The 15,739-nt window shown below is 40.3% G+C and overlaps 1 protein-coding gene across 13 annotated transcripts in view; it reads right to left on the bottom strand.

Annotated features, from left to right (window-relative positions):
- MCTP2 (multiple C2 and transmembrane domain containing 2) overlaps positions 1–15,739 on the bottom strand; it is a 347,996-nt gene that overhangs the window by 59,355 nt on the left and 272,902 nt on the right. Inside the window, exon 18 of one of the 13 annotated variants that reach the window (XM_032342148.1) lies at positions 15,503–15,565. The exons of the other annotated variants lie outside the window; for them this stretch is intronic. Within the exon in view, the coding sequence (XP_032198039.1) occupies positions 15,530–15,565 (36 nt within the window). The 3' untranslated portion in view covers positions 15,503–15,529. The remainder of the gene's footprint in view (positions 1–15,502; positions 15,566–15,739) is intronic. 13 annotated transcript variants of the gene reach the window in all.

The raw sequence follows: 15,739 nt of genomic DNA, 5'->3' as shown, positions 1-15,739 counted from the left end.
AAATGGGGCTGGAGATAAGGAGGGTACTCAGTGGGGGCCAGCTAGACATGTATGGCATGGTAATATGTTGAAGATGCGATTATAAGCTAAACCCAAAAATAAAAGGATCAGTTATTTAACTAGATAATGTTAACTAGATAATTTTCCCCTTAATTATGGGAATGGAGTAATGAAATGAGAAACAGAAAAACCTTTTAGGAAGGAAGTGCAATGAGCCAGGAGAAAAGGTGAGATCACTTTTGTCCGCGATGCTAAGGGATATTTTACAAAGAATATAGGCTTTGGGTTTGGGGGCACCTGGGTCAGTTAAATATCTGACTCTTGATTTTGGCTCAAGTCATGATCCTGGGGTTCTGGGATCAAGCCACACGTAGGGCTCCATGCTCAGGAGGGAGTCTGCTTAAGGATTCTCTCTCTTCTTCTCCCTCCACTCGAATTCTCTCTCTCTCTCTCTCAAATAAATAAATATTTTAAAAAAAATATTATAGGCTTTTGTTGGTTCCTTAAACATGGTTTGGATTTTGAGGAACTATGGGAAGTCACATGGGGAAACACTATGCAGTCAAATGCTCTACCCCTGAGCTATACCCCCACATGGGGAAACACTATGGATCTCATGCCCAATTATACTCATCCACTCATCAGGAATTACTTCCGGGTTCTGGACAACCCTTCAAGACATTCCTGGTCTCCTCAGCCCTTTGGGTTGGCCTATGAAACAAGCCCACCCATTACTCTTCTTGTTGGGGTTTTTATATGCAAGACCTACCATGTGGAGAGGCACACAGCTTCCTCCTAGAGGTAAAGCCCTTCATCATACACCAGTTGCCCTGAGCGAAGCCAAGTGAGCTAACCAAATACCAGAAATCTTTCAAGTTGCTGATAACATGTGACATGTATTTGTAACTACAATTCTCCCAGCCACTCTGACTGAAATGTCCATAGTCTGTAACCTCTTCCCTCCTCCCAAAAGTATGGCTCACTAAGTTCCTTCCTATGCAAGGAGCCAATGCTTGCTTCATAAATCTTTACGCATCAGACAAACAGGAATGAAGGACTGCAATGAAGGGCCTCGTTGTGGTAGGCTGAACAATGGTTCCCCAAACCATGTCCATGTCCTAGTCCCCAGAACCCGTGCATATGTTTCAGTGCAAAGGGAAACTAAGGTGGAGACAGATGGAGTTCAGGTGGCTCACCGTCTAACCTTAACATAGGACGATCAGCATGGATTACCTGGTTGAGTCCAATGACATCACAAGGGTCAGTCCTTACACATGGAAGGTGGAGGCAGAAGAGAAAAGTCAGAAAAAGATGGGAGGGCAAAGCAAGGCCAGAGAGATGCCGTGTGAGGACTCAACAATGTTCCCTTGCTGGATGTGAGGCTGGAGGAAAGGACCATGAGCCAGGGAACATGGCAGGCTCTGTAAGTTGGAAACAGAAAGGAAATAGACACCCCCTTAGAGCCACAAGAATAGAACATAGCCCATCCAGCATCCTGATTTTTAGGTGAGTGAGATGATATTATATAAATGGAAAATGGTCCAACAATGACCCAATAAAAGTCCCCACACCACTCATCCAGGCAGAACAACACGTTTGCAAAGTAGAAAAGCACTGAACTAAATGAACGAAAGCCACGAATGGGCTGTGACTATCAGCTTTTTCCTCCTGGAACGATCATAATTTCAGGTCTTCCACCAAACAATACATTTTGCATTAAGTGTTTTTGCAGAAACTGGTAATCGAGCCATTGAAAGTCTGATTTTGGTAAATACATCTTTCAAAGCCATCGGCAAATACTCTGCTCTGATTAAAGGAAGGGAGGACAAATCTTCACCCTTCTATTTACTCCCCATAAAGCTGGGTATCTTGAAGGGGTCAAGGGAAAAAAATCTCATTGCATGTACCTATAAATATTATTTCAGACGCGTAACAGTTGGCATGGTGGGCACCGTCTGCGGGTAGAAGTCCGATGCGGCTCTAATTGTATTCTCATTGGACAAAGCATTCTCGAAAAGTGTTCTCTGACTTTGGTCCCACAAACATCAGGCTACAGTTGTGACTTAAACATCACACTTAAAGAGCTTAAACATCACACTCACGACTGACTCCTTCATGTTCATAGAAAGATTAGATCAGAATGAATACAGAAAAAAATCGCTCTGGGTAATAAAGCAAGTGTATCTAATTAGCATTAGTGCAGTGATCAAGTAAAGCAGTTCACTATATTAAGTTACTCTCCTTGTAGCTTTATTTCTGGCACTAAAAGAAGGAGGTTTGCAATCCATTCCCATTAAGCCTGCAATAGCTCCATACATATTCAGTGTGCCTAAAACAGACCAAGGTGCTCTAATTCAGGAACCCTCCAAGAGTGATTAGGGAGTGATGTTATTTCTAGCAAAGTACAATCCCTTGAGGAGTCTGAATGAGAATGCCTTCAATGGTCTCCCATTACCCTGACAGACTACCTATTTTCTTCATCAAAATGAACACAATTTCCATCAGAGGCCCACATACCTGTCACAACACACAAACATGAAGGCAGGTTTGGATCTTCCTCTCCCTGAAACATGCTTTTCAGAGTCCTGATTTCTTGTGATTGGGGGAATCTGAGAAGATTTCCTACAACACTGAGACATCACTATAAACCTGGAAGGAACCCCAAATAGGGTCCTTCAGTATGTACACACACACACACACACACACACACACACACAAACACGCGCGCTCACATGTGTTCTCTCTCTCTCTCTCTTTCCTATCCACTCACACACAGTCACTCACTCGATCTTTTCCTCACCAAAATAAAAGTTCAAATCAAAACCCAGCACCGACAAATTCTGTTTTTGGCCTGTTATATTCAAAATCTGTTGCATCGTGTAAATAAATGTGCCCAAAACAACCACCACCACAACACAAATTCCTGAAACAACAATGATCCTATTTAAAGATGCTGCTTGAATTTTAATGCCTTTCATTTCAAACCCAAAATAGTAAGTTTGATGACACGAATAGAAAATGAAGTCTTCCTCCAGCCTTTCTAGGATATGATCCACTTAAGCACAGAATGAAAATATTTTAAAAGGCCCTTTAAAAACTGAGAGGCAGATGTTCAGGTAAAAGCAAAGCCAGGAGATTGTATATTTTAATAAAGCTATTATATGTGCAGCCCCAAATTAGGAATGGCATTGAGGCTAGGGCGTGTCTAAACCATCACCACCTGTTTGCCCTGAAAAATCAATTAAAGTCACACTTTCAGAGTAGTCCCCTTCTAACCAATAAAACTTAGCCAGCTTCATCGAGAGACCAGAGCTGCTCCTCCAAAGGAATGTACTTGAAACCTGAAGCCTCAGTCTCCAGTTCCTGCCCTGCTTGTGTTCATATAAACGAACCACAGTAAAACCAGCCTTCAGGGGCAAAGGCAGACATGGGAGGAAGAGGACCAAAAAGAGAAAGAAAGAGAGAGAGAGAGACAGAGAGAAATTCTTCTTTCCACTGGGTTCATCGTGAGAATCACACTTCCTTTTGGTGAATTCTAGTAATTTCTTCAAAGGCTCTTTTTTTTTTCTCTTTTCGTTTTTGCTCCTGCAGAATTCTGTGCTACATTTTCTGTGCAACAGAAGAGATCCAACTTTGTAAGTTGAAAGCAAGGGCAGGAAAGCCATCCCAAGTGTTTTAGTAATTAAACGAATATGCATAATGAACCATATGCCCAAAGGGCCTGTTCTTCATGCGGGCCAGATTTTTGTTTGAATTTTTAATTTTTATATACAGATGAAACATTCAGTGTAATCTACCAACAGTGTGAGAGAGCACGCGAGAAGAAAAAGTGCGAGGGACAGTCCACGTAGGAGCAGGAACGGGAGGCACTGGAGAAATTCTGCTCTGAAGATGTTGATTCAAATGTGTTTTTCCTCTAGCAATTGTTCCCGTCATCTGCTCAGAGCCTTCCGGAGACACACACAACGAATACACTGACAGCTTTATACAGTATGAGTAAAATACAGTGCCGTCAGCCGGAAAGTGTGAAAATCCCATGGGACAAACAAGGATTTCTTTAAAAAAAAAAAAAAATCCTTCTACACCCATCATTCAGACTACCATGGTGAATTACAGGGAATCCTCCCAAGTGTCTTTTGGAAGCTACATAAATATTATATCGTAGGCTCTAAGCCACATGTATTAGCTATTTGAACTGATCTAAGAGGAATTCTTGCCTCTCAATGATGCCACTGTGCGTAGCGGGTAGGAAACGCTCGGGGCGGAATGCAAGCTTGCCCTCCCCACTCCTTCGGCGATACACACGATGAATTTAAGGATTCAATATGCTTGCTCAGATACACAGATCCCCTATATTTCCTGAACTACCGTCACGGAAGAATTGGCAAAACCTTCCTTGAAGCTTTTCGGTGTCATTTTGAAAATACTGAGTTATAATCAAAGCAACATTAAGAGACACAGAGTCTGATAAGATTTCCTATATCCGCTCCTAGACGCACAGGATTGAGGAAGCATTCTCTAAGGCAGAAGAGAGCTTTGTAAAAATGTGTGTGTAAGACATTTGAAATTTACAGTGATGGTCTGGACAAAGTCACCCGGTCCTTCTGGTGGGTTAATCTTGTAAATGCCTAATTCAGGATAAACATTTCAGAATGGTGTGTGTGTGTGTGTGTGTGTGTGTGTGTGTGAGAGAGAGAGAGAGAGAGAGAGAGAGAGAGAGAGAGTTTTGGGGGTGGGGGATGCCGCAGGGGAAATGCTAAAGTTCACTATCCTTCATGTCTTTAACTGAAATAACACAAATGCAAGAGGCCACCCTGGGCCTTACAGCATGGAGAAAAGATAACAATCTGATCAAAAATCGACGGGAAGCCCTAGCCTCATTTCAGCCCCCATTTTGAACACAGATATGCTGTCACTTTCCCAATGCAAACACCAGAAATGGAAGGCAAAGCATTTAAAGAGCAAATAATAATGGAGCTGTAAATAACATCTCTCATTGCTTTCACTCTTAATTCAGAGTTTATGCTTTTGACAACGGCTAGGTTACTTGATCTAGTGGTCTCAGCGGAAAGACAGATAAACTTCAACTGCAGGCACAAGACAAAAATTGACAAGGAGCGTCACCTTTCCTGACTGTTTAAATCCTTTAAGGAAGTGTCGGAGCAATTAGAGAGGGAGTGTAATCTTTGCAGAGTGCATTAACACTCTCCGACCTCCCAGACAATAGATCAGACCTCAGACACATAATGCTTCCCTAAGGCTTTTTAGCCAGCATATTTGATCTCTTAGTCACTCTGCCTGTTACTATAGGTATCATCCCCATAGAAGGCATTACTCATGATCGCTCCTGTCCACTAGGTCTGAGACTGGCTTGCAATCAAGCAGAAGCCGGAAAATCACCTTAATCCTCTGCGTACTTCCTGTATCTTAAGATGGGGGGGGGGGGAGGAGGGAGTCTAGACTTCTGGAAAAGAGTCTTTCACAATTCTCTTATCATTGTTTAAAGCTACAGAGTCTGTTCTGTAAAAGTGAATTACAGTAGACCCCTGGTATCTGGGAGGAAGATACCTTCCAAGACCCCCAGTGGCTCCTGAAACTCCAGAATACTGAGCCCCATAGAAGCTGTGTTTTTTCCCCCTACATACACACCCATGATAAAATTTAATTTATAAATTAGACACGGTAAGAGATTAACAACGATTAATGAAACAGAACAATCCTAACAACATACTCTAACAGAAGTTCCGTGAATGTGGCCTCTCTCAAAGTGTCTTTTGTAGGTACTCCCTCTTCTTCTTGGGATGACGAGAGATGCTAAAATACTTGGTGTGGTGAGGTGAATGATGTTGGTCCTGGGATGGAGTGCTAGGCTACCAGTGACCTTTTGATGCACGTCAGACAGAGGGTCATCTGCTCCTGGACCCTGGTTGACACTGGCTAACTAAAACCATGGGAAGCAAAATTGTGAAGGGGAGCCTCTGATATTGCTTTCTTTCATATGGACGGGTCATTAGATGAGCATGGGAGGGCAGGGAGGGGGACAACCTCCAAAATATTTGATGCTTTTTGTCTACAAGTTGAACTTCATAATCGACTCACTGAGAAAAACGCCAGGTGCGATAAACAGTACTGTAATATGCAAAAGAAAGCAAAGGTTGGGTGGCAGTGGGGGGGTGGGGTCAAATCAACTCCTTGTACTCCAAGCTTTTAAATCTTCATCTGTCCTGCAGGTCATGTGGCAAGGCACATCGGTCAGGCAATAACCCATTTCCTGATGAACACATCCTGTTCCAACTGCTAATCTCACAGTGGAAGCTTGGCTTTTACCATTTATTATAAACATTTTCAAGAACTGCTTACCGCGATATATTTTTTAATGGATTAGATTTTGGTCAGCTGCTAACAGAGAACTGAATATTCTTCATACAAAGACAGCAAAATAGGTTTTCTGAGAGTCTGACTTACTTTCCACTTTTCTCCCTCATGAGTAATTGGAATAGCAATTGAAACAGAATATAAGAAGGCTGGGTTTCTTTTCTGTTCTTTTTTCTTTTCCTCCCTCTTCCATTATAAGAAATTCTGTATCTAACTTCATGGTATACAAGACCTTATTGGTTTTGAACTTTATCACAAGACTTGGTGAAATGTCCAAAAAAGAGACAAAGGCCGAAATTCACATAATTTGCTCAAGACTATTACAGCTGCCTGTTGATGACACTCAGCATCTAAAGCCTACCGCATTTAAAGTAAAATAATTACATTTTCTTAGAATCAAGGCAGTTCCCCCTTGAAAATGTGGACTGCCAAGGTTTTGCAAATGAGACTACAAGAAAAGAGAAGAGGTGTATATTAGCTTTATGTTTCAGCAAATCGCTTTAGAGTGAGCATTTTCAAACCCAAGCTTAAGAGAAAAAGAAAAAATAGCAGATGGAAATAGATACTCATAAAAACCAGTTTAAGAACTTTTGAAACTGGATTACCAAATAAAGATCTACTGAATGCTTGAACTTTGCTTCAACAATGCCTAAAGTCCAAAATGAAATAATGAAAGTAACTGGAAAAAATGTTACCGTATCTACTATGCATCCTCTAATATTTTAAAAGAAATTACTTATGTTATGTTTTTAATCCCCGGGTAAAATTGCTTTCAAGGAATTCGTGATCCCACTCAGATTAAAACTAACCACGAACAGTTAGCTAGGGAAGGAAATGTCCTCCTAAACCAACTGGATGTCATACTCTGATGAGAAGGTGTATCTGTGTACAGACACACTCATGCGCGCGTGCACGCACACACACACACACACACACACACACAGCACTATGCCTAAGTAATTTAGTACAATAGCAAAGGGCTTTATAACCCTGACCAATGGCACAGGCATACAATTTTAGTTAGGAAAACTAAAAATAAAGGGGGAAAACAGGTTTAAAAATGGTTGTCCTGTGAAATCTGTACCAACTTCACAATAGTCCAGATCCCATTCCTTATGCCTAAAGATGAAAAAACCATAGAATATCTGAGTGAATCATCAATCGAGATTACACAATGCCAAAACTTGAGTTTTTTTTAAACTAATATAATGATTTCTGCTCGTAGATAATTGTATTAAATTAAAAATAAATTGCTGAAATTAAAATCCCCAAGAAGCCATCCACAGAAATTTGCTTTGGACTTTAATCATTTATGAGTTTCTATCGCCACCTGCAGGACAATCTTTAAGTAAACTCAAGCAATAGGCTATTTGCCATTCTTTCTTTCCCTCTTTTTCTTTCTTCTCTTCTTCCTCCTCTTCCTCTCTTAATGTCTGTGGGCGCCTATGTGTGTGCATTAAATTGCTGGGATATCAATTATTTATCTTTTGAAAATATATATATTATTAAACATGTAAAACTCACCAATGAAATGCAAACTTAAATTTTCTGAAAGAGGTGTAGGAGACTGTGGCCACAGCCAATTTTTTAAGAGCAAAGCATATCCCATTCTCCAATTTTGCAAAGTAAAATTCTGATGGAAGGTTAACCTACAGTAATTTCCTTACCAAAATGGTAAGGACTTCAATGATTTCCAAGGAGAGCAGTTTCTGCTAAGGAACAGTTTACAAAAAAGTTTATAATTGCATGTACCTGGCTTCCGGCAGAGAAGAAATCTACCAGAGAAGAAAGTATCAGCAAATTCATACTTAGGGTTTTGTTGCTCTTTAAGCAAAAGACAAATGTTAGATAGTATTTCACTAACTGTTACTGTAACCCGATAAAGAACAGGTTTTAAGGGCTGATGTCAAAGCTTAAATACAAAAGCACAGACCATCATGATCATCGTATTTATGTCTTCATCACTATCAACATAAAGTTTGGATTAGAAAGATCCATCACCTGGGGCACCTAGCTGGCTCAGTCAGTTAAGTGACCGACTCCTGATACTGGCTAAGGTCATGATCTTGGAATCTGCTCCTTGTGAGACCATGTACTGGTGAGCTGAGTCTGCTTGGGATTCTCTCTCTCCCTCTACCCTACACCCTCCAACCCAACATATGCATGCTTTCTCTCTGTCAAGTGAATAAAGACTAAAAAAAAAAAAAAAGAAAGAAAAGAAGAGAAGAGAAAGACCTACCACCTGTAAAAGAAGGGTCAACCAGATGTATATGAAGTAAGTATACAGACTTTTGCTCCTCCAAGCCCCATTCTGAGTAGCAGGTCTGCAGACATATACAAAATCGTTCAAACATAAGACTTAAGGAAAAAATGTTCTTTTATTTCAAGAACATAATTCACAGCTACCATGCAGACATAGTTCACACGCATGAACTAAAACCTTAATTGTAAGGTTCATGACCACAAACATCACATAATAGACAAGTGTATAGGGGTTGAGCAGCATCCTCTGTTCTAATGAGCCACGAGGCCTTGGAAAAAATCATTTTACTGAATGTGAAGGGCCTCTGATTTAACATTCTATAGCTCCGTGCTTCTCCAGACTTAAAACAGTAGCCATGAGGGTCTCATTTTCAACACCTAGTAAGCTGAGAAGGGCATTTCTTTCTTTCTTCTTTTTTTTTTTTTTTTCCTTGACAAAATGAAGTATCTTTGGCAAAAACTTGAAACAAAAATTTTTAAAACTTTGCTCAGAAATAGAAAAGTCATTTTAAAGAAACATACACATATACGAATTCAGGAAATAAATATAAATGTGTATATATTATTTATATATAATATATATATGGATCTGGGCTATATATATACACATATATACATATACATACATACATACATGAATGTACACACACACACACACACACACACACAGGGTACATATGAATTTGGACTACAAGAAAATCCCAGTGAGATTAAAAGTCAGCAAACATTGTACAGAAACACGGCTTAGGGGAGGACCTATTGAATTGGATATTAACTGTCTTTGCATCTTTTCAATCAAAGTGAGAGCTGGAATATCAGGCCACTGAATGTCTCCCCCACACCCCGAAATTAGCTGTTATTTAAAAAGCCAATGACACAACACTGAGAGAGGAGGAAAGGCAGCAAAACACACCTTCTGAAGTCATAAATCAAATGGCAAAAAGTACAATACAGCATAGTAAACCGTCACCAGACCACAAAGAAGGTTTCTCTCCACAAACATCGGATCGGGCAGCTGGAATGATTACCAGGCTCTCCTGTAACTGTCGCCTGTAGTGGGTCTAATTACAGGCTACAGGCTAAGGCAAGCATGCCCGCATCGCACATGGCAATAAAAGGGCCATCCACTTGCCAAGCCCAGCCAGACAACGGAGAGCACGCGCCACCTGATGGGGAGCCCCAAAGATCAGCCAGAGAGACTAATAAAAATGACAGCTTAGAAACAAATGACAAAGCTTGGACCACAAATAAAAAAAATAAAATTAAAAAAAAAAAAAAAAGCAGCATCAAATTAGCCAGAAGTACAAGTGCTGAACATGGCTCTTCAACAGGTCCGAACCAAAGCGGGGAACCAGTTATAACTTTCCACACACACATTGGTGATTTTTCTCCCTCTCCTTCTCTTTTATTTCTAGATTTTTTTTTTCATTTTTGCATCATACAAAATGTTTGCTCATCCAGGTGTCACATACAGAAACAGATGGAGAGAGAGGGGAAAAAAGCACTCAAGTCTATGAGAATTTAAAATAAAATCCCGCTCCTTTGGGGGATGCTGATCTGGGTTAGAGATTTGCCAGCTCCTTCCCCCTTCCCCCCTGGTTCTCCAACTGCTGGCTGCCTTTTGGCCCTTTTGCTTTAGATCAGCACCACCCCCTTGGATGGGCAACATCAAGAGAAAGCTAGGAAAATGCATACTACACAAGGTTATGATGCAGCTGTTAGACTGTCTTTGGATTTTAGCCTCTGATGGGGTCCCAGGCTGTCACGGTCAGAGGAGGAATTAGAATAAAAAGAAAGCAGTGTCTGATCATAGATGGTTTGTACTGGTTCTAACTCTCTCCCAAGAAGCGTTGATCAGAATCCTACTGTGTACACAAGACGTAAGCCATTAAGGACATACGCAGAAGTAGAAAATGGGGCCTTTGTCATTGTGTAGCTCACACTGTCCTAAAACAATCCTTCCAACATATGGCTACAATACACTGAATAAGCCCTTAGTGTTTTCACATTAACCTGAATTATTAGGTCATAGAAATAAAATTCCTCCATTTTTGATGTGAAGAATTAATTTATTAGATCGAACATGAGGAATGTTCAGAGCTTTAAAGACAGAGCCATGTGCTTGGCATTTGGTGATTCTATGCCCATGAATGAGCCCTAGAAAGAGTTGATGCGTGAACACCATAGAGTATTGTGTATAATACAATGATCTGCATTTCTGTCCTATCCTGGAACAGGTCTTCCCCAAGTCCTTACCTAACATCCTCCATGATGAATCAACAGCTATGTGCACGTACGTGTGCACCTGCTCTCATGAAGCCTCTGAATTAGGAGAATACCACCACACCTACCAATAGTGATACCAGATAATAATCCCTACCCACCCTTGTAGCCCATTTCCTTTTTTTTTTTTAAGATTTTATTTATTTGACAGAGAGAGATCACAAGTAGGCAGAGAGGCAAGCAGAGAGAGAGAGAGAGAGGAGGAAGCAGGCTCCCTGCCAAGCAGAGAGCCCGATGCGGGACTCGATCCCAGAACCCTGAGATCATGACCTGAGCCGAAAGCAGAGGCTTAACCCACTGAGACACCCAGATGCCCCCCTCCATTTCCTATTTTTAAAATATTCCCTTGCATATTATCAAAGTTCATCTCCAAAGGACACATTTCATTTTTCTTATGGGGTGTGTCCATCATTAAATGGCACCGCTTTGGTTTCAACTTTAAGAGGAGGGCAGTGGAGTGTGGCAGGGAGGCAGGGAGGGGAGGTGGCAAGAGAAAAGGGGAGGGAGGCCGGGGAGAAGCTGGGAGGAGGGGTAGATGGATGAGGAGGAGGAAGGGAAAGAGGAATGAAGGGAGATGGGGGGAGAAGGGAGGCAGATAAGGGACTGGGGAGGACTTAGCATGACAGTTTCATCTTTGTATCTCAGTATCTAATAGTGCTTGAGATGCTGGACAATGGCTGTAGAAAGCAAGGGAGCAAATGAATGGGGCAAGCCTAAAGAGGGCACTAGCTGGGTCAAGGAGTGACATGACCTCCTGATCTCTTCTTTCTCTAAGATTTAAGACCCTACAGTCAGGACCAAGTTCAAATTAACAGTAGGATATTTCTGGACAGTAGAGAACTAGACTGAATTCACTGAGAATCTGCAAAGGACGATGGCTCCCAACCAGAAAACTCACAGAAGGCAGAAAACGTGTGTGTGTGTGTGTGTGTGTGTGTGTGTGTGTATCCCTCAAGAAAGCTTAGAGGAGGCAGTAGGTAGAGACAAAAGCATTCCCATACAGAGCTGGCACATGTCATACAAAAGTGAGAGTTAACCATTCGCTTGTTATCTAATGGGGCCATGTGAAGACCGGCAATGTATGTTCTTCTAGGAATTTAAAAAAAAAAAAAAATCTCATGCTTACTAGTCAAATTGGGATGCTCCAAAATACCAAATGATTTCAGTTAGCCTAGCTATGATTCTGTCTGAGAGTGCAATTCAATTACAAAGTTGAAAATATAAACATGAAAATATGCTAGAGTAGTTAAGAGTGTCCTTTTAAATTTTCAACAGATAATCTTTTAATGCAATTACTGTAATTTTATTAAATGGCATAATTAGTTAATGCCTGAGAAGTTGTCAATAGAAGGTGCAATTATGTTGTAAAAAATTATAATCACAATGTGTGATGATGGATTGTTCTGAGAAAAAAATGCTGAAAAACACCCTTTAAAATATTTTTGAAGGTATATTATGTAGTCCTCTGTGAAAGGAAGGCTTGGGAAATCATCTTATAAATGTTAAATAAAACAATAAATTGTCAAATATTTTAAGCATTTTACACGATATATTTATACATTTCGCACACAAGTATATATGGATGCATTTAAAATGTCAAAAAATATCTTCTCCTCCAGACAAAGTGGTTATTGGAACTGGATTTTTTTTTTTCAGCTTTAGAGAAATACTGTTAATCTTGAGCTCCAACTGCGCAAACACCTACTGAACAGGCAGTGAGGTCTGTTCTGCACATACAACTGACTTCTGGTGGAGATGGAAACACGGCCACCAAATGCTTAATCAAATGCAGGTGCATCTAGTTGTGAATAAATTGATGATAGAACTTAGAGAAGAAGTAAATCTTTTAGACACAGTTAATACATAAATATCAAAAGCATCGAGAAGACATGGACCAGCACTATTTTAAAAGTCTGATGTAAAAACAAAATTCCCATTATCGCTGTCATTTGTAGCAAAGTACATTCAACCTGAATATTCTTTAGACCACACAATGGATTGTGGACAGAAGTAATCCTCAAGATCTCATAAAAGGGCTAATTAAACTGTTTCCATAAAATGTTTCATGGAGAAACTTTGTATCTCCCAGATACCTTTGCTTCTTAGTCTCCTGTGTGTGTGTGTGTGTGTTTATTCACGCCTGTAGAATGTGGGTTGGAAGTGTCCATTCCGTTACTGTTGCTGTTGTTTGTAAGTTCGATGAGAAGTCATTTCACCTTTCTCAACATTCCAGGATCTCTCAAAGCGAAGAATCCCATGTATGCTAAATATGGAATTTCACTGAGAAAGTGGGGAACTGTATTTTTAACCTTATTGGAGAAGGAGAGGTTGATTGATGCTTTAAATTATGTCTCATATTACAGGCCCTGTCGACTCTGAAGAAGAAATTCTTCATTTTCTGACACTCAAAAAATTGAGGAAAAAAGTCACAGATGTTAAAACCATAGCTTTATGAAGATACCCATTGATATATGGTAGATTTAGATTACTTTTTAACATCAAACGTCCAAGTAAAAATTTAATAAAATAAGGAATCCATCAATGCCCCACAGACTTGCCTCTCTTGAAGCAATAGGTGTGTGCCTGAAAGACTAGTAGAAAATTGAAGAAAAAAAAAATGCAATCCTTTTTTACAGCATTAGGAGAACTTTGCTATTTAAAATAATCTTCTGATGATGCCGTCTGTCAAGTAAATGCTTTTTTGTCACATAAAAAAAAAAAACCTTACTTTTGCCATAATGTAACTTTAGGTCTTTTCAAAGACAGTATTGGAATTTGTAAAATACATGTACCCAACAGAAAAATAAAACAAAAACCCTCTATAGATGACTGGTTCTATGGTACAAACATCACAATGCAGAATTATCTTTGGAGAACAAATTCCATTTATCCTATCATTAAATAATATATTTGTATTGAAACATGGGGATAGACTATAGAGTACCCCATTGCCCCCCACCACGAGAAATACGGATCTATCTCTTTCTATGATAGTTGTTGCCTTAAGACATTTTGAAGGAATGCACTAAGGTAGATAGATAGATAAATGTCCTTGTCTCTACTCTGATCCCTTATTTCGAATAACCTGGAATTCTCAAAAGGAATCTGGCAAAAGTATATAGTCTATCCATGACCCCCCTCATGTAGTTGTTTTCAGCCTTCATGCTCTCCATCATCTAAGAGCTTCCCCTGAAATGTGGGTAAAAATAACTCCGTCTTCAATTTGGGTCTCAGCCTGGAACCAGCCACTGAGATTTTCCAGACCATCCAGCTAGATTCCAAGGATGTCATGTGCATGTGATTCCCAGGGTCTGGGCTCTTCCACAGATATGGCACAGACATCTCCACCTTATGCCTCTTCAGTTCTGGCTCTATCTCTTGCCAATGTTAATGACCATGACTAAGAATTATTCCCACCTACATGATGAGGGATTCCCCCTCCCCCAAAGCAACTTGGAAAAGGCTTAACTCCCATTCATTCCACCTAAACACATATCTGAAATGACCAGTGTCCTTGTCCCTAGAGTCATTATCATCTATTTAAGTACAAGGACCACAATTACTGCATTCTGAACATCAGTGAGAGGTAGTATAGCCCATTGGTTAAACACATGGACTCCAAAGCCTGATGGTCTGGGTTAATATCCCAGCTGGGCTTAATAGCATATGAGCTCTGACACTCTCTTTAACCTCTATGGGTTCATTTTTCTCATCTGTACAAAGAAGGCAATAACTGGTACCTACATCAGCAGGTATTGGTGAGGACTAGATGAGGTAACATTTCCAAGAGGCTTTAGACAGCACTAGACACACAGTAAGCACCGAAACGTGAGCTCTTAAAGATCCCTAGAGGTGAAAGTCTGTGTCTGAAAATGGCCATGTGCAGGTCTATGAAACACCATGTGTAATTACAAATCCATTCACAGGGAAATACCCAGATGTGCTTCTTCTAAGCATGATTTTTAGTTACCCTTGGCCTCTGTCAATAAAGTGACATCTCCTATTAATTTGTTTTCCCATTGGAAAAGTTGAGAATAGGGACTCTGAGCAGAAAAAAGAAAATATATACATATTTAATTTATAATGAGTCAAGCTCAGAAAATGCCACAAAGTAAAATATCTAGAAAATCTGGAGGAAAGAGAAAGACTCAAGAGACAAAAATGAGCAAGATATCCTGTTGTCTAACAAAACAGAAATCAAGCCTATAGACACATGCTTCGGAATGGCTCAACCCCTCTGAAAAAATCCAAATTTAATTTCTTACAACAATGAACTCAAGGTTGTAGGCAACATTCGCATAGCATGTGCCAGTGAATTAAAAACACTCTTCTCCGAGTGTTGGGAAGGAGTACAGTCCCCTGGGTAAGTGGAGAGGGTATTAATCCCAGGGTGGAGGGGCTTATGCCTGGACAGTCTAATAGATAAATTCCCCCCATGTTTGTCCACCCACTTCTGGCCAGACACCATGTGGACTTCTATCTTTATAGGCCACTTGTCTTTAACCCTGCTTTCAACATAAGATATATGAATATATCCTATCCGCACCCATAGGAATCCTTAGAAAACGTATGCTTTGCTTACGTCTTAAAGTGAACAGCCACAGTACACTCAACACGATCGTACAAGGTTCATGTTGTGTCTCATCTGAAAATAGAAACACTGACATGACATTAATAGGCTACTTTATATTATCTGACAAAACATAAGAAAAAAAAAATCCTATAGTTTTGCCCTTAGCTTGTGCTGCTGGAGTCACTTCCAGGACCTTGGGAGGAAGACATAGCCCCACTGAGAACTGGCCCACCAGAAACACTTCTT

The sequence above is a fragment of the Mustela erminea genome, chromosome 5, assembly GCF_009829155.1.
Source record: "Mustela erminea isolate mMusErm1 chromosome 5, mMusErm1.Pri, whole genome shotgun sequence".
NCBI lineage: Eukaryota > Metazoa > Chordata > Mammalia > Carnivora > Mustelidae > Mustela > Mustela erminea.
Note: the sequence above shows the minus strand (reverse complement) of the source record. Positions and strands in the feature narration are given on the sequence as shown.